At 57.9% G+C, this 18517-nt stretch overlaps 1 protein-coding gene across 2 annotated transcripts; it reads right to left on the bottom strand.

Moving 5' to 3' along the window:
* Nucleotides 1-12679: 12679 nt before the first annotated feature.
* CBX6 (chromobox 6) lies at nt 12680-17967 on the bottom strand (the record flags this gene model as incomplete). 2 transcript variants are annotated; one of them, XM_080705986.1, is made up of 5 exons in its annotated part: nt 12680-13678; nt 17518-17584; nt 17650-17715; nt 17785-17828; nt 17899-17967. In XM_080705986.1, the coding sequence occupies 5 exons, from the start codon at nt 17965-17967 to the stop codon at nt 12680-12682; spliced, it is 1245 nt and encodes a 414-aa protein (XP_080562112.1). The 2 variants fall into 2 exon arrangements, with proteins under 2 accessions (XP_080562112.1, XP_080562113.1); XM_080705987.1 differs by having other exon boundaries at nt 12680-13624.
* Nucleotides 17968-18517: the final 550 nt, after the last annotated feature.

Below are 18517 nucleotides of genomic sequence, written 5' to 3'. Positions count from 1 at the left end.
TTGAAACAGGGTCTTGCTAAATCGCTGAGGGGCCCGCTAAATTGCCGAAGCTGTCCTCAAACCTGTGATCCTCCTGTCTCAGCCTCCTGAGTACTGGGATTACAGGTGTGTGCCACCAAGCCAGGCTCAGATAAATATTATCTTGAAGGACACTGGCTTGATGTCACATATGCTAGAAAGAGGATGAGATAGTCTCTGTAGAAAGCTGTCTTCCCGCATGCACACCAAGGTCCTTGGCACACAAACCAAAGCTGAGCCTCTGGTCCAAGTCACTGGTCCAAGTCAGAGCATCTCGGGAGGGAGGCGCTCCTGGAGCTGGCCGCCACTGGACAAAGCATTTGGAGGCGCTGTTTTCTGGGGAAGCTCCGGGGGCACCGTGTGAATGGAGGTGCACCTTGCAGCCTGCCCCGCTGGATCTTCCCAGTAAGCATTTCTCAATAAACCTATGTCTCCGGTGCCTTCTTCGGTCTCTTAGTAAATACACTGTCTCTTTGCTATTGGCTGGTTTCACTTAGCATAATGTCCTCAGGGTTCACCCATGTCGTAACATCCCATCCGTCAGAATTCCCTTCCTTTCCAAGACTGAATACTATTCCGTCGTCAGAGTGTACACCATTTTGTCCTTCTTTTTTTTTTTTTTTTTTGGTGGTACTGGGGTTCCTGGAAGCCCTTCTACCTCCGGGCTACACTCCCAGACCTATTTTTTACATTTTCATTTTTGGAAACAGGGTCTCCTAAGCCAGCGCGCGCGGCTGGCTTCGAACCTGCGCGATCCTCCTGTCTCTGCCTCCCAAGCGCGGGGATTACAGGCGTGCGCCACCACGCCCGGCCCCATTTTGTCTTTCTATGCAAGCACGAGGGGCCCCTGTGTTGCTTCTACATTCTAGCTATTGTTAATAACGCTGCTCTCAACACAGATAAAGAGACGTCTCTTCAAGGCTCTGCATTAGATTCTTTTAGGGATATAACCAAAAATGGAATTGCTGAATCATATGATAATTTTACTTTTATTCTTTTTAAGGATCTGCCATACTGTTTTCCAAGTGGCAGTGCTACTTTTTTTTCTCACCGACAGTGCATAAACATCCCAGTTTCTCCAACATCCTTGCCAAGACTTCTGTTTGGGGTTTGGTTTTGTGGGGGGCAGGGTCGTGAGGTGCTTCTCATTGCAGTTTTGATTTGCATTTCTCTAATGATTGGTGATGTTGGCTCTCTTTTCATGTACTTTTGGCCATGTGTATATCCTCTTTGGAGAAGTGTCTATTCAAGGATTTTGCCCATTTTTTAGTTAGAATTTTGAGTTAGTAGTCCTCTATGTATGCTGAATATTTCTCTCTGTCTCTCTCTCTCTCTGTCTCTGTCTCTCTCTCCCCCCTCTTCCTGTCTCCCTCTTTCTCTCTTTGAGGTACTATGGACTGAGTGCAGGGGTACTCTACCACTGAGCTATATTGCCAGTTCTTTTTTTTTTTTTTTTGGTGGTACTGGGGCTCCTGCTGGAAGCCTTTCTACCTCCGGGCTACACTCCCAGACCTATTTTTACATTTTTTAAAATTTGGAAACAGGGTCTCCTAAGCCAGCGCGCGTGGCTGGCTTCGAACCTGCGCGATCCTCCTGTCTCTGTCTCCCAAGCGTGGGGATTACAAGCGTGCGCCACCACGCCTGGCTATTGCCAGCTCTTTTTATTTTTCATTTTGAGATAGAATCTTGCTAAGTTGCTCAGGCTGGCTTTGAACTTGTGATCCTCCTGCCTCAGCCTCTCCAGTCACTGGGATAGCAGGTGTACACCACTGCACCACTGTTCCAGGCTAAAATTATTTATGGGGTGTGTGTGTGTGTGTGTGTGTGTGTGTGTGTGTGTGTGTGTATTTGGTACTGGGGATTGAACTCAAGGGCATTCTGCCTCTGTGCTACACTCTCAGCCCTACTTTTATTTTATTTTATTTTAAAACAGGGTCTTACTAGGTTGCAGAGGACCTCACTAAGTTGTTGAGGTTGGCTGCAAACCTGCAATCCTCCTGCCTCAGCTCCCCAAGTCCTGGGATTCCAAGTGTGCACCACCATGCCCATCTTGGGCTGGATATTAATCTCATACCAGGTATATTAGCTGCAAGAATTTTCTTCTATTCCATGGGTTACCACTTTACAGTTGGTAGTCTTTTTTGTGTGTGTTGTGGTATTGGAACCCAGGGGCTTTTCTACCTCCAGGCTACACTCCCAGACCTATTTTATACTTTATTTGGAAACAGGGTCTCACTAAGTTGCTGAGAGCCTCACTAAGTAGCTGAGGCTGGCTTCGAACCCGTGCAATCCTCCTGTCTCAGCCTCCCAAGCGCAGGGATTATAAGCGTGCGCCACCACACCCGGCAGTTGGTGCTCTTTTGATGCACAATTTTTTTTTTTTGGTGGTATTGGGGTTCCTGGAAACCCATCTACCTCTGGGCTACACTCCCAGACCTATTTTTACATTTTTATTTGGAAACAGGGTCTCCAAAGCCAGCGTGGCTGGCTTCGAAACTGCGCGATCCTCCTGTCTCCGCCTCCCAAGCGTGGGGATTACAAGCGTTGCGCCACCACGCCCGGCAGCACAAAATTTTTAAATTTTCATGTAGACCAATTGTCTATTTTGTTTATTCATTGTCTCTCTGCCTTTGGTGTCGTATCCAAGAAATCGTCGCCAAATCCAATGACATGAGCCTTTTGCCCAGCATTTTATTCTAGAAATCGTATAATTCCAGGCCTCATATAGGTCCTTTTTGAGTTCACTTTTGTATAGTTGACCCCTCCATATTTGTGGGTCCACGTCAATGAACTCAACTAATCAGTGATTGAAAATACTAAGGACAAGCTGCATGTGGTGGGCACGCCTGTGATCCCACCATTGTGGAGGCTGAGACAGAAGGATTGCAGTTTGCAGACAGCCTCAGCTACTTAGGCCCTTTGCAACTCAGTGAGACCCTGTTTCAAAATAAAGAATTAAAAATAGGGCTGGGAGTGTCGCTCAGAGGTAGAATGCCCCTGAGTTCCATCCCTAGTACCACATACACACACACAAAGAAAATACTAAAAACAAACCAAAAACTACATCTGTAATGAACTTGTACAGCCAGGTATAGTGGCACACACTTGTAATCCTAGTACATGGGAAGCTGAGACAGGAGGATCATAGGTTCGAGGCCAGCCTCAGTTAATTAGTGAAGCCCTCTGCTACTTAGACTCTGATTCAAAAAATATATATAAAGAATAAAAACTAGGGCTAGGGGATGTAGCTTAAAGGTAGAATGCCCCTGGGTTCAATCCCCAGTACAGCAAAAAATAAAATAAATAAATAAATAAAACTCGTAGGTACAGACTCTTCTCTGCTTGTCATTATTCTCTAAACAATGTAATATAATAGATTTATGTTGTATTAAATGTTATAATTAATCTAGAGATGATTTAAAATATATGAAAGGAGGTATGTAGGTTATATGCAAATACTATGTCATTTTACATAGGGATGTAAGCTCCCTGGGATTCTGGTATCCTGGGGTTGAGGCTGGAACTAATTCCCATGGAGACTGAGGGACAGCTGTAGATGGTGCCAGGTTAAAATACAACATCATGGCCGGGCGTGGCGGCGCACGCTTGTAACCCCAGCATTCGGGAGGCTGAGACAGGAGGATCCGGGTTCGCGGACAGCCTCAGCTACTTAGTGAGGCCCTCCGCAACTCAGTGAGACCCTTTTTCAAAATAAAAAATAAAAAGTAGGGCTGGGGATGTAGCTCTGAGGCAGAATGCCCCTGGGGTCCATCCCCAGTACCGACTGGCTATCCAGGTTTCCCAATATTCCTTGTTAAAAAGACTGTCATTTTTGCCTTAGAATAGTCTTGGAACCCTTGTCCAAAATCATTTGACCTTATATGTGAAGGTTTATACCTGGCTCTCTGTTCTAGCCAACTGACCTAGACATCTGTCTTTAGGCCAGTACAATACTGGTTTGATTACTGCTTGTTACTGGTCTTTAGCCCAAGTATACACCACCTGTGATGCCAATTCTTGAAACTGAGATTTTCTTTGTTCTACGACCTCAAACATGTAGACAGTGAGTTTTGGAAGTCCTCGGTGTTTGGTGCGGAATTCTGTATCTGCTGCTTGTCGCTGCCTTGCTGGCTTGCCGCTTTGTGTGTGTTGTGATTTTGCCTTTCAGGCTCATGTTTGCAAGGGTTTTACCTGTGAGAACCCCTGGGGCCCCTGCGGGTGTGGCCCTCCTAAGAGATTTGCATTGACTATTGCAACATGTCTTCTTGTGAAACTTACTCCAAGTTTGTTTTTATATTAGTTTTTTTTAGATTGGTAGTTTTGGAACCACCTGAGAAATACAAATTCACACTTCAAATTTGTGTTAGGAGAGATTTAGATTCCAATTTCTCAAGAGAGAATTCTTTAGCTTTCCAAAAGAAACAGAAATGAAATAGACAATTTTTTTTTCAGTACAGGGGATGGAACCCAGGGGCGTTCTACCTCCAAGCTACACCCCCAGCCCTATTGTTTAGTCTTTTTATTTTTTGAAACAGGGTCTTGCTTAGTTGCGAAGGGCCTAAGTAGCTGAGGCTGTCCATCCTCCGGTCTCAGCCTCCCAAATGCTGGGATTACAAACCTGTGCCACTATGCCTGGTTTGAAATAGACAACTTTTTTTTTTTTTTTTTTGGTGGTATCGGGGTTCCTGGAAGCCCTTCTACCTCCAGGCTACACTCCCAGACCTATTTTTATACTTTTTATTTGGAAACAGGGTCTCTTAAGATAGCGGCGGCTGACTGTGAACCAGCGCTGACTGTGAACCAGCGCGATCCTCCTGTCTCCGCCTCCCAAGCACAGGGATTACAAGCGTGCGCCACCACGCCCCGACAATAGACAACTTTTTGACATTGCCCTTTGCAAAGGGGCGGTGCCTCCCTTATTTGTATTTTCACTGACGATGTGGGTCCAGTTTTATTCAGGCATCTTGGTTCCAAACCTCTGTTGGCAAGGTCCCCAGGCCTTTTCTTCCATGCCTACAGAGGTGTAAAACTCCGAGCTGCTTTGCTACCAGCAAAGGCCACCCCCTCTCTACTTCTGTACCCGTGCCCCACGTTACTTGATGGCCAAGCATCTGCTTGTCACTCTGATTTTAGATTCCTATCCTTTTGGTTCCTGGGATGTTTTCTTTTTTAAAAGTCTTAGAAATGCAGGTTGTTATATTTTGGAGGAAGGGAAGTTGTATTTTTTTTTTCTTATCGTGCTGGGGATTGAACCCACGGACATTCTACTCCTGAGCTATACCCTCAGCCCACTTTATTTTTTATTTTGAAATAGGATCTTGCCAAGTTGCTGAGGCTGACTCTGAACCTGCAATCCTCCTGTCTCAGCCTCCCAAGTACTGGGATTCCAGTCTTGTGCCAGCACACCACCTGAGACCTGAGTCTATAAAAGGGTGTCTTTTACATTTCATTAGTGTCTCCAATATTGTATAGCACGACAAAGGATTCCCACCGTCATGCCCAGGCTAGGTTGCACTCTCTCTGTAGACCTGGGTGAACCCCTCGCGGCTCCCAGGCCCTGCTTCCTCACCTGTCCAGTGTGGTCAGTTGTCCCCCAGCCACAGGCCTCACCTCCCCCATCCATTCACTGTGACCAGAAGCGTAAGTTGGGAGGTGGGTTTGGGAGGCAAGGGGCTGGGCAGTGGCTTCTGGAATTTTCCAGTGGCCTCTAGATCTAAGCATCTAAGGCCCTTGGCAGTCCTTCCAGGAAGGCTGGTGACCTGCCATCTCAGCTGATTGCACCCAGGCACAGACTCCAACGTTTTCTCTTGCAGTGTCTGGGTGGGAGGGAGCCTGCTCTGAGCCTTCAATCCACAGGTGACAATCACCCGAGACCCTCTACCTGATTCACTCCCAAAGTGTCCTAACAGAACCTTCCTCCCCCACTCCTCCTTGTCAGGCTTCCTGCTCCTTTACCTCTAGAACATTCCAAGGCAATTAATTGGTCACCAGACCCTAAGTATCCCAAAGCCCCACGGCTACTCCCCCACTCCCACCATCGCAGCCCGGGTCTCAGCCCCATAGCTCTACAAAGGTCATTCCCAATTTCAGCCAGATGTGGCCTGTCTCCCCTCAGGACTCTGTGCAGCTCACAGCTCCCTTCACAGATACGGCCGCTTGGGCCAGGCCAGGCCAGCTCCGGAGGCCAGGCCCCCTGCCTCTCCCCTGCTGCTTCCTTTGTGACCCTCTGCGGTGGATCAGGTGACCCCCTTGCCCAGCCTCTGCAGGCTGTGAGGCTCTTTGAAGTGTTTCCTTTCAGAAACCAGCACCTGCAACAAAGACGGCTTGGGAGTGGCTTACCCTCTGGTTCCAGGGGCCTTGGCCTTGGGCTGCAGCCACTCTGGTCCCCTTCACTCCCAGCACAGCACAAGTGCCATAAATAAAGTGACTTTGCAAAAATAGCTCTTCCCACCCTATCCCAAGCCCACCCCTCACCTTGCCCCGAGCACTGGCTCTGCCCCTGGGATGGGGTGACCTAAGAATGGGAGCCTGGCAGACAAGCCCATGCATCCCACCTGCCTCATCTCAGACGGGCCTCAGCCAGTCAGCGCTGGTCCTCATCAGAGCCTCCAGAGGTTGCCATGGTCACGTTCATTAACCCTCAACCAACAGGCAGACAGCTACTTCGTCCTGGCAGGTCTTGCAGTGAGGGACAATAGTGGCCTGTTTCAGGGTGCACCTGCCTCTCAAAGACAGCTGGATGTCCTCAATCCCCCAGAGCTTGGGGTTCGGGGCAAACAGACCAGCCTGGAGGGGATGCTGACGCCTGAGGGGTGGGCCACTGTGGGCAAATGAGAACCGCTGCCTTCACCTCTCTGACCCCCCTTCCTCATGACCTCGGCTCATCCATCATCATGGGCTGGGGGTGCTGGCGAGGGACATGTGAGGTGCTCACGGTGCCTGGCACACAGTAGGTGTGCAGACACTTAGGGTATTTTTAAAAGTCAATACCAAATGAGGGCTTTCTGGGAGCAGAACACAAGGATAAGCGCTTGAGATGAGGTGGCCTGGGACAGTGATGCGGAGCAGGTGCTGAGGAGGAGCCGCCTGGCTGGACTCGGCCTCACTCCCTGGCCCGTCCCTGCCTGCCTCCTGCCCCTGCGGTCCTCCGAAGCTAGGACCGATTTCCAGCAAGGGCGCTCTCCCCTTCGTCTTGCTGGCTCGGGGCCTTGGCTGCTGGCTGTGCCAAGACAGCTGGATGAGCACTGGGGTCCCCGGTCTCCTGAGCTACTCACCGCGCTGTGAGCAAAGAAAGGACTGAGCTTCTGCTTTGATGTGTGTGGAGGGGATGGGTGAGGCCCAGCCCAGCGCAAAGGGGCACAGGGCAGGGCCTGGGAGCGCAGCCCCTGGAGAGCAGGTGTGGGTGCAGAGCCCGCCCCTTGGCTGAGGATCACACGGATCCTGAGACACGGGCTCCCAGCCAGGAGGAAGAGCAGCTTCCAGACCCCGGGGCTCCAGCGAGGAAGACAGGGCAGCATGTAGGCAAAAAGGGCCTGGCAGCCAGGGAGGAGGCGCTGCCAAAGGGAAGGGTCCTGGACTGCCAGGCCAGTGGGGAGTCGGGAGCAGTCAGTGACACCACACCATCCAGGGCCGGATACGCAGGCAGGGTGCACCCGAGGGTGAAGCTGTGAGCCCCATGGGGGGAGTGCTCCCCTCCCTCGGGGAGGGCGTGTGGCCTCCACAGTGGGTGCCAGGGCCCGTCCCTGTCACATCGGCAAGGGGAGCCCCCACTCCTGCACTCCTGGTCCTGGGGTAACAACCTTCTGTGGCTGCTGTTATTCCAACTGGGGGTGGTAGGCCCCAACCCCCCACGCGCCACCTAGGCTGCGGTGCTAGAAGCAGGTGCCTCAGCGGTCTCCCCACTGAGGCACCTGCACCCCCAGCTAGGAGCCGGTGTTGGAGAACACTTGGAAAGGGCTGCAGGCTGGCGAGGGGCGGGGCTTCCTCCCTTCTCACCTGTGGCAGAGCACACAGGCCTGCTGTCTTGGAGTCCTGCACCCCAGATGTGTTCATTTATTGTGTGTGCGCACGCACGTGTGTTACTGGGGATCGAACCCAGGGCATTCTCCCTCTGAGCTACACCAACCCTTTTTTTTTTTTCTTGGTGGTACTAGGGTTCCTGGAAGCCCTTCTACCTCCAGGCTACACTCCCAGACACATATATGTTTACTTATTTATTTTTTTGGTGGTACTGGGGGTGGAACCCAGAGGCTTTCTACCTCCGGGCTATACTCCCAAACCTATTTTATGTTTTACTTGGAAACAGGGTCTCACTAAGTTGCTGGAAGCCTCACTGAGTAGCTGAGGCTGGCTTTGAACCTGTGTGATCCTCCTGTCTCAGCCTTCCAAGTGCTGGGATTACAAGCGTGCGCCACCACGCCCAGCCCCCTATTTTATATTTTGAAACAGGGTCTCTTACACCAGCGCGGCTGGCTTCGAACCAGCGCGATCCTCCTGTCTCTGCCTCCCAAGCGCGGGGATTACAAGCGTGCGCCACCACGCCCGGCTCAGCCCTATTTTTTTATTTTGAAACAGGGCCTCAATAGACTGATGAGAGTCTCACCAAGTTGCTGAGGCTGGCCGCGAACCTGCAACGCTCCTGTATTGGGTCCTGTACGGTGCACCATCACGGTCTGCTCCCAGATGCAGCGAAAAAATGAGTTGCAGTCAGAAGAAATGAGACAGACACTCCCCGCCGGGGCTGGCCTGAGGCCTGAGCTTCGGAATGTGACAATTTATTTGGGGGTAAAAGGCTTTTCACTCCCCTTTCCTGGCATCGATACAATATTGAAGAGCAGCAGAACAAAACGTACAAGACAGAGTAATCAGCACAAACCCACCCTCCCCTGGCCCAGAATCCACCGGGCCTGGAACAGACCCGGAGCCCCCCGGCAGGCGCCTCCCCACCGGGGGCTCCCAGGGAGGGGCGGGGGACTGGGCCGCCTGCCAGCCCCGCTGTGTCCCGGTTCACACGGTGGGCAGTTTAGCCAGCCGGGAGCTGGATGGTTGAACCACAGACGAGGTAACAACACTTCAGTTTAAAAATGCGCGCGAGAAAAGAGACAGTGCCCCTCCCCAAATATAGAGCTATAGATGTATATCTTATATATATAGAATTCCTTCGTGCACGATTCATTAAATGAGCTTTTCAAAAATTAAAAAACTTATAAGATACATATTTCTTTAGGCCTTTGTGTTTTTAAATTAAAACCAACAGAAAGAAGTCTGGATCTCTCCTGTGCCCCCCAGCACCAGCAGGCCTGGCACAGTGGGTCCCATTACACCCCAGCCCCTTTGCCTAGCCGATGCTCTGCATACAGCAGGTGCTCACTCATTGCTGGAGTACTGACTCCTTCAGGGCTGGGAGGGGTCCTAGGCCCCCACCCACCCATCTCCCCGCTCCTGCATCCTGGCGAGCGGCGAGGTCAGGGAACCCCTCTCCTGGAGTTTCGGCTCCTAATTCTGGGCTTTCTGAATCAAGAGGAGATGCAGACCAAGAAAAAAACTAAAAAAACCCTTAAACCTCTTCCTTTTTTATTTTAAAAAGTGATTCCGCAAACCGTACAAGCCCCAAAGAGGCTGCCTTGGGCTAGTGCATGGGGCCCAGGTGGGATGGCCAGGGGGGCTCCACCCTCCAGCGTGGGCCAAGTGCAAAACAAAACAAAACAAAAAAACAGAAAAGTGAGGAAAAAGAGGTCCGTCCTCTGGCGTCCCCAGGGAGGCCTGCGGCTCCACCCAGTTTCCTCCTGGGCTCACCCTGTAGGTGGGCCACTGGCTTGGCACTCACCCAGGACTGCCGCTGGCCCCACGGTCCCCGCCTTCTCCAGGGCTGGTCCCCAGAGGCTGGGCAGCCTCCCCACTCCAGGGGAGCAGCTGCACCCTCTGAAGCAGGGAGCCCCCATCCTGCTCGCCCCCAGGCCTGGGGCCTCAATCATCACCTCTTCCCAGGTCAGAGGAAGGAGGAGGCTCATTTCGATCTTGACCCCTCAGCGGGCGAGAGTAAAGAGGGCGGTGGGAGGTCCCAGCGCCAGCACCCTGGAGGACCCTGGCCCCAGACAAAGGCAGGGTCTTCCCCTGAGGCCCTGCCGCCCAGAGCACCCCTTTCACAGAAGGGCAGACTGAGGGGCAGGGGGCGAACAAGTCATGAATGGGTCCCAACACTCCATCTCAGGCCAGAGACGGCAGACCCACCCATTTCCTAAGACGCTGGGTGGGGTGGGGCACATTTAAGAGGATATGGCTGGCCGGCTGGCCACCCACCCATATCGAACGCGGAGGACTTCAGACTGTAGGGGTTATTTCACATACAAAAATAAAGCCAGCCAGATTGCAACCTCTGCTTGGTAAGGAGCCAAGCGATGCAGCCAGGGTGGAGGGGCCCCCGCTGGGGGCAGCGTGGTGCGGCCTCTGCATGCACCCAGGCTGGGGCACCCACGGAGAGCCCTGGAAAGGGCGGGTATTCCCTTCTCCCCCTGTCACAGTCACCGCCCCAGTGCCCAGGGCCCAGCGTCTTCCTGGAGCCCCCGGGCCTCTCCTGGCCAGGGAAGCTCCGTGACGTCCGATCTCTGGGGTGATGGGGGGCTGCCTTCGTGGAGTGGCGACCAGACGGCCCAACAGGCGAGCAAAACCCAGCTTCATCCTTCCCTTGGAGCAAGGATGGGTGTGGAAGTGGGGCCGGCCTGGGAAGGCTCCCCCTGCCCGAGGAAGAGGGGCAGGGTGCGCGGCAGCCCGGGGACCTGCAGCCGGGCCCCTCCACAGCCACCGCACTGTGCAATCGCTGCATTAGCACGTTCTCTTTAAATATCTTTCTCCCCCACCCTGCTCCCTTAGGAACCCCACAATAGTTTTTTCTATTTCTTTTTTTTTTTTTGCTTTTTTTTTCTCTTTTGTTTTTTTGCAAAACTAGTTCTTTCACTTTCCTGTCATAAAATCACCTCTGAAAACACAACTTCTTTACAAAAAGAGTCACGAATGACACAGACTTTCAAGAAAACACATTTCTATGGTCTCTGGAAACACCTGTAACTGGCCCAGGCGCTGGCCACCTGGGGAAGGGGTCAGGGGAGATCTCCTCTGAGGACGGAGGAGAAATACCAGCCCTTATTTGGGGGCAAAGCCAATTGGCACTTGGACGGTCACAGAACCCACACAAGGGGCCGGGTGGGGAGGGACCCAGGGGCGCTGCCCCTTCAAACCCTGTGAGGACCCTGCTCTAGCCCAGGGAGGGAGGGCAGGAGACTGGGCAGCGCCCCCTCCAAGGCCCCTTCCCGCCCCACACCTGCTTTTTGCCTCCACACTGCTTAAAGAGATGCCCAAGTGCACAACCCGGAATCCAGCTCAAGCACACGCAGAACACGCCACGCGCCCGAGGCGTCCCAGCAGTGGCCGGGCAGGCTGCTGGCCCGAGTCCCGCCGGAAGCCAATCCCGGTGCTCTCCTGGACCCAGGCCCCGCCGCCCTCTCTCCCGCCTGCAATTCTCCCAGTGCCCAGTCCCAAGTGGGGCTCTGGTCTCTGCACTGGCACAGGTGCCTCGGCCCCTTGGCAGCAGAGGGAGATAGGAACTGCCAAGGGCTGCCGAGGCCTCCCACTGCTCCGAGCAGGCTGGGCTATGAGAAAGCCCCAGCGGTCAGAGCCCATGAGAGTGGGTGGGAGAAGCCGGAGACACTCTGGGGGTCTCCCGGCCTCCTCCCTCCTCCCCAAACACCAAGGAGGAAGGGAGGCCGCATGGGCTAGCTCTCTTCACATCCCCACCGTGCCAGAGTCTGCAGCGAAGGCCTGCCTAATCAGGCTGACACCCTAAAGGGAGAGGGGCTGGGGGCTCAGTGCCCCCAGCACACCAGGCTGGGAGAGGCCTGGCCCCTCCACAGCAGAGCGCCCAGAGGTGGCCACTGAGGCAAGGCAGGCCCAGGCCTTCAGCAACCCTGTTCTGACCTGTAGAGGTGCCGCTGGGAAGCCTGCGCCCAGCACCTGAGGATCCAGTCAACACACCACGGGGCAGACACGTGCTCACAACCGAAGCTTCCACAGCAGGGTCTTGTAGCACCTTTGGTCAAAAACTGAAGGGGCCTTTAGATGCCAGGAGGCTGCGGCGGGGTGCTCTCTGCCAGCTCCTCCACCTCCAAGAGGGCGCTTGGGAAGAGGCGGGGCATGGGGGTCTGCCTGGGCTTGGCTGCTGCAGCCCTCGCTGGCGTATGGAGTGCCCACCTGGCCTCATCCCTCACTCTGCCTGGGGCTTTGCCAAAAGAGCACGAAGCCACCTGTCCCAGCCTGCCAGGCATCTTCAGGAAGGAGGACTGTGCCCGCCCTGCGTGGGGGCTCCAAGAGGGCCCCGCGGCTGCCGGTTAGCACCGAGAGGTCACACGCTGTACACAAGCAAAAAGCAAGCTGGGGAGATGGGGTGGGATGTGGATGGGGCAGGTGGTCCCCAGGTCCTGAGGCTCCCCAGCCAGCAGGCCCCACTGTGCACGGCGAGGCGGGGCACTGAGGAGTGCTCCCGCCCCGCTCACCCTCGGGGGCCAACTGCCCAGCCCCATCCCTGGGCCAGCACAGAGCCAGACACGAAGCAAAGCACAGGCAGCAGCCTGGGGCAGGAGCCCCGCCCAGCCCTCCTCCTTGGGGGGCCTCACTTACTCCCCCCACTGCCACCACCGCCCCCCACAGCACCCACCACCCCTGCAGCCACCTTCTCGAAGTCCTCGGGGTTGCAGAACTCCTTGATAGTGACCGTCAGGAGATTGCTGGTGACGTCGGTGACGACCACGTTGGAGCAGGGCGACATCTCGGGGCGCCAGTCCCCGGCCTCAGCCTCAGGGGTGGCACCGGTGGGCTCGGGGGCCGCGGGAAGCGCCTGGCTGGCAGCAGCAGTGACATCGGGGGGCACCTGCCTGCCGGTGGCTGCAGATTCGGGTGGGATGGACAGGTCGAGCACCTCGGGCTCACGCCAGTTGGGACCTGCTGGGCTCAGGGTCTCGGGGAGCAGCTTGGGGGGCGCATCGTCGGGGTCAGAGGAGGAGTGCGGTGTGGGCGAGGGGCAGCCGGAGGAGCTGGAGCTGCGGGCGTCGTAGGGGGCGGCGGGGGCGGCCAGGTGCAGCCCTGAGCCGGGGGCGGCAGGGACATCGGCTTTGCCGGCCGGCGGGGGCGACAGAGGGGTGGGTGGGGGCTTGTACAGCGCGAAGGCGCCGAGCTTCATGTGGCGGATCTGCGTGCGCAGGACGCTCTCGCTGAACTTCTTGCTCTTGCCGATGACGCGGTTCCTGGAGGGGACTTTGGGGCGGGCGAGGGCCCCGGCGCCCTGTGCGGCGCCCCCTCCGCCAGGGCCTTTGTCGATCACCTTCAGGTTGAGTATGATTCGGTTCCGCTTGGGCTCCCGCGGCTTCACCTTGCGGTTGATGATCCGCACGGTCTCCGAGAAGGGTGAGATGGGCGGGCGGAGGCCTGAGCCGCCTCCCTGGGGGTCTGGACGGGGTAGGGGGCGGCGGGACATGCGGTGGCAGCGGCGGATGTCCTTCTTGAGCCGGTGCACGGCTGCGCTGGAGTGCAGCTTGGGTGAGGAGGCGCTGGCGCTCGGCTTGACAGAGAAATGCACATCACTGATGCGGAGGGCCTCGGCCTGGGCCCGGGCCTGCGGGCAGAGGGCATGGGTGGGACTCTGACCTGGCACCCCTGGCGGGCTGGCCCCAGCACACTCTCGCTCCTGCTAAGTGATCTGGTGAGCAGGCAAGAGGGCCACTAGTGTGTGTGTGTGTGTGTGTGTGTGTGTGTGTGTGTGTGTGCATGCATGTGTGGTGCTGGGGACTGCACTAGGGCCATTCTACCTTCCAGCCATGTCATATCCTCAGTCCTCTTTTTTATATTTTATTTTGAAACAGGGTCTCACTAGGTTACTGAGAGCCTCACTCCTTGCTAAGGCTGTCCTCGAGCCTACAATCCTCCTGCCTCAGCCTCTCCCAAGTGCTGGGAGGACAGACGAGCACGCCGCTACACTGGTACTTCTGACTCCAACTTAGAAGAGGAAACGGGTCCAAGAAGGCAGGGAGGCTTGCGGAAGACAAAGCCCAGCCCACTAACAATACTGTTGGCTCGGCTGGGCCGCAGGGACAGCACTGCCCTTGCTGACTGTCAGCACTCAGGACCTGCCTGGGCCAGCAGCCCTCACTACAGTCCCCGCCCAACCTCTGCTCTGTGAAGGGCCCAGCTTGGCCTGGGACTCCGCCAGGGACCAATTCCCAGACACAGAAAGGGCAGGTTCTCCTGCTCTCAGATGCCCCAGCCCTGCAGACCCCCTGGCCGTCTCCCCAGCAACAGTAACAGGCCCTGGGCCAGAGTCCACCTGGTCAGCTGGTTTGGGTGGGAATGGCCTACAGGTGAGACCCACCACTCTTTCCTGTGTCCAGAAGGCCAGGGCAGCAGGGCAGAGGTCTGTACACAGCCAGGGCAACTCTGCCAGGCTCCTGGGCCCAGCTGTCCTCCTAGGCAGAGGGACCTCTCCAATCCCAGAGCTGTGGCCAACCATGCCCCCATGTAAGAGCGCACAGGAGCCGCAGGTTCCAGCCCGAGCCACCCCTTGTCACGGGGTTCCTCAGGCCAGCCCACTCCCACTGAGAAGTCAAGGCCAAACTCAGGTCTGGAGCGGCCCCTGCTCGCCTGCCCAGGGCCTGCACTCTCAACAGGGTCCTCAGGCAGGCAGGGAGACACTGTGCTCCTACAGGGGCCCAGAGAGCGGATGTGAAGCAGACCCTGCCGTGGAGGACAGGCGTCACAGCCAGCCCTGTGGCCTCCATAGGGGGAGCACCCACCCGGAGCACTAAGAGCAGCCTGAGAAGCCGAGGACAGGGAGTGGAGGCAGGGAGGTCCCAGGCCACCCCCAGGGCAGTGAGAGGCTGCAGAGAGGGCAAAGGCCAGGCCTGGGGACAGCCTGGGTGTGGGTCGAGGTCTGCAGATGCGCTGGCTGCAGGGAAGGCAGAGCACCCAGTTATCTGGCCCTGCCTCCACCCAGGTGAAGGGTACACCCCACAGTCCCCTGCAGGTCCTGGCCTGGGTCGTATGTCCTGGGGTCTCCACCTCCCTCCGTCCCTACAGCACTGGAGGCTTAACCAGAGAGGTGGCCTATACGCCTCAGTCAAGCCTAGACTGACGAGAACCCCCAAGAGGTGATTTACCCACTGACTGAGTGGGGCTTGTTCATCTTGGATGGGCCTCCCGCTAGTGGGGGAAACACACCCCATCTGGCCACTAGGGGCCCAGGTCCTGCACCCCTTCCCAGACAAAGGCAGGGAAGCCCTGGCCTTCTGTGGCCCAGCAAACAGAGCCTTACCAGAAGCACATCCCCACCGGAGCTTAGGGGCCCCACTCTTCCTGACCCTCAGGGGTGGGCGTTCACTCCCTCTGCGGCCTGCCTGGTCTCCCTGACCTCCGCAATTAGGGTCTACAGGAGTCGCACAGGACCGAGGGCCCTGGGGGTAGCATGGAGACGCAGCCACAGGGCGACCCTCCCTGAGCCTCACTTTCCCATCCGTGTAGCCGAAACGGGACCTGCCACCTGCCACGGGGCGCACGCACCTGCGAGCACGTCAACATGGCGAGGCTGGATTATGCAGGATTCACCCTCGGGTGCTACACTTACCAGCAATCATCTGTCTCTAAGGTGTGTTTCCCAAGGTCTCTACAAGACACACTTCTTGACAACTTCTAAATATTCTTCTTTATACTATGAGATATAATTCTCCCCAGGCGGAGGGCCCGGGTGTGCCTGGTGAATTCACAGTAACCGCAGCTGGCGTGTGTACTGCGCCCTGCTGAGAGGCAGGCCCGGCTCTGCCGCCGACTGACCGGGGGCAAGCCCTGGGTCTCACTGGCCTGCTCTCCCAGCTGAGGCAAGGCAAAGGGACCCACCTCCTGGACCCTCTTCTGCTGCCTAGTGAGGGAGCACCGTGCATCCAAGGGGACCCTGCTGACGCCCGCTGGCTCTGCCGCCCTACCTCAGCGACTCAGCCCGAGATGTCTCCCCGGCAGAGTCGCTCACAGATGGCCGAGTCACTCACACGACCTTTGTTGTGGTGGTGGTGGTGGTACTGGGAATCCAACCCAAGGGCTTTCTACTGCTGAGCTCCACCCTAACCCTTTTCTTGTTTGTTTTTAAAAGAAGGTCACACTAAATTGCTGAGGCTGACCTCCAACCTGCGCTCCTCTCTCTGTCTCCCAAGTACTGGGATGTCATGCTCTTTTCTAAGGCCTGGGGGGGGCGCTGTCTTTGGGCTTCTCCACCCCGCCACAGCAGCCTTCGCGCCACCTCCCCCTTCACCGCACATGTACTGCTCCGGGAGCAAGGAGGGAACGCGGGACGAGGCCAGGAGGCTGAGTGGTGGGCCCTCTGCTAAGCCGCCCCCTCTCTGGGCATGACTTTTTACAGATCGGAAATGGGTTATTACTCTCCATAGAGTCTTTGGGAGAAGATGGAATCCATACAGGAGGCTGAGCGCGGTGTTGGACGCTGCAGCTGCTCCAACTTCGACTAGAAGGCGCTCATTGCGCGCTCCGCCGCCAGGGGGCGCGCCGGCCGCGCTGAGCGGTCAGCCCGGCAGCCGCTCCGCCCCTTCCCTCCCGCCGAAGCTCGGGGTTAAGGTTGCTCCAGAGATCCCCGAAGATGCGCGGCGACTGGGGGCGGGGGCTACAGAAATACGGAATTCTGGAAACCAACATTCTTTTCCACTTCTGCTGGAAGTCCAAAACAAACCCTTCCACCCGCGCGGCCCTTGGGCTGGGGGCGGGGAGGGGCGGGCCGGCCAGGCCCACCCCACCCTCGCTGGGCTCCCGGCCTTCTGGACAAGCTGGAGACTCTGAGGTTGTGCGTCCTCCCCTCCGGAGAGAGTCCTCCCTCTCCTCTGGTGCCCAGCGCCACCACCGCGCTGGCTGCCGGCGGGGTGCGCCCGAGACGCCCCCAGGTGGCTCGCTTACCCGCCTGCAGCCTGGCCCGCCACCTCGGGGCAGCTCGGCCCTCCCCGCTGCAAACTGCTCTCCTGCACCGAAATAACATAAACCCCCCAGGCCCCCAAGATGGCTACCCCCGAAAGTTCCTCCCTCCCTTGCCAAAGCAAACAGGCTGTGCTCCGCCAGGCCGCACCCCATTCTCCTTAGAACCTCCAGAAACGGCAGGGGTGGGGGGAAACTGAGGCCCGGCCCCCTCCCCCAGTCCCGGGGCCAGCCTGGGCGTAAACTCCTGGTGCGAGGGGTCCGGGCCCCGAGTGCGGCGGGGGGGCCCGCGGAGTCCACGCGGGGCGGGCGGGGCGCGGGCAGTAAACAGGTGGTCCCGGGCCGGGGGTGGGCGCGCTCCCTCCCCCGGGGGCGGCGCGCGATCCCACCTGCGGGGACAGCGCCCGCCCGCCCCGCCGCCCCCGCCCGCCGGCCCCCGCCGAGGCCCGCCCCGGGCGCCGCGGCCGGCCTGGGGGGGCCGCGCCAGGTTACCTTCAGCAGGAACGTCTTGGGCTTGGGTCCTCGCTTCTTGGGCCCGTACAGCTCCCGCTCGCGCTCCCTGCGAGAAACGCCAGTCGAGGGGAGCCCGGCCGCCGCCCCCCCCCCGCCCCGGCGCCCGCTCACTTCTGCTCGAAGGCGGCGATGAGCCGCGCGTCCAGGATGTTCTCCTCGGGCTCCCAGGTGCTGTACCTGCGGGGCGGCGGCAGCGTGAGCGCGGGCGCGGGGCGCGGCGCGGCCTCCCCCCGGGCCCGCACTCACTTGATCGCCCAGCCCTTCCATTTCACCAGGTACTCGATGCGCCCCTGAAAGACAGACGAGAGGCGGTGGGGGCGGGCGGGGGCGGCGCGGGGCCCGCCCGGCGCCCCGGCTCACCTTGCGGATCCGCCGCTTGATGATGGACTCGGCCGCGAAGACCCGCTCGCCCACTGCAGACAGCTCCATCTTGCTCCGCGGCTCCCACAGCCCATAATACTCCCCGCTCCCGCGGCCGGTGCTGCGCCGCTCGCGCACGCGCCGCAGCGCTCAGGCCCCGGCGGGCGGCGGGCGCGCGGCGGGCCGTCACGTGACCCGCGGGCCGCGCGCCGTTGCCAGGGCCTCCCCCTCCCCGGGGGCGGTTGCTAGGGAGAGCTGGCGTCCGCGAGGCGGGGGCGCGCGCGGGCTCTTAAAGGGGCCTCGCCGGGCGGAGGGCGCGGGCGCGGGCGCGGGCGGAGGCTTGGCTGCGTCCCAGCGGAGCGAGGCGCAGTGCGGTCCTCCCCTCCGCCCTTCGCGTTCCCGCCTCCCCCCCCCCCCGACCGCCGCCGCCTTCTCCCTCCCTCTGGCCCCCCACCCCCGAGCTCGCCCGGCCAGGCCCCAGACCGGGAAGTGCGCGGGGGCCCTGGAATCTCTGCAGCCGCGGCGCCCTCCGCGGAAGTTTGCAAACAGTTAAATATGATACAGCAGAAATGCATTTGCTGGCCTCGCCACGCCTTGCGGGGATTTCTCTTAGACCCCC

Source organism: Muscardinus avellanarius (assembly GCF_963383645.1).
Source record: "Muscardinus avellanarius genome assembly, chromosome: 11".
In the NCBI taxonomy this organism is placed as follows: Eukaryota; Metazoa; Chordata; class Mammalia; order Rodentia; family Gliridae; genus Muscardinus; species Muscardinus avellanarius.
This window is presented reverse-complemented; position numbering and strand designations above follow the sequence as displayed.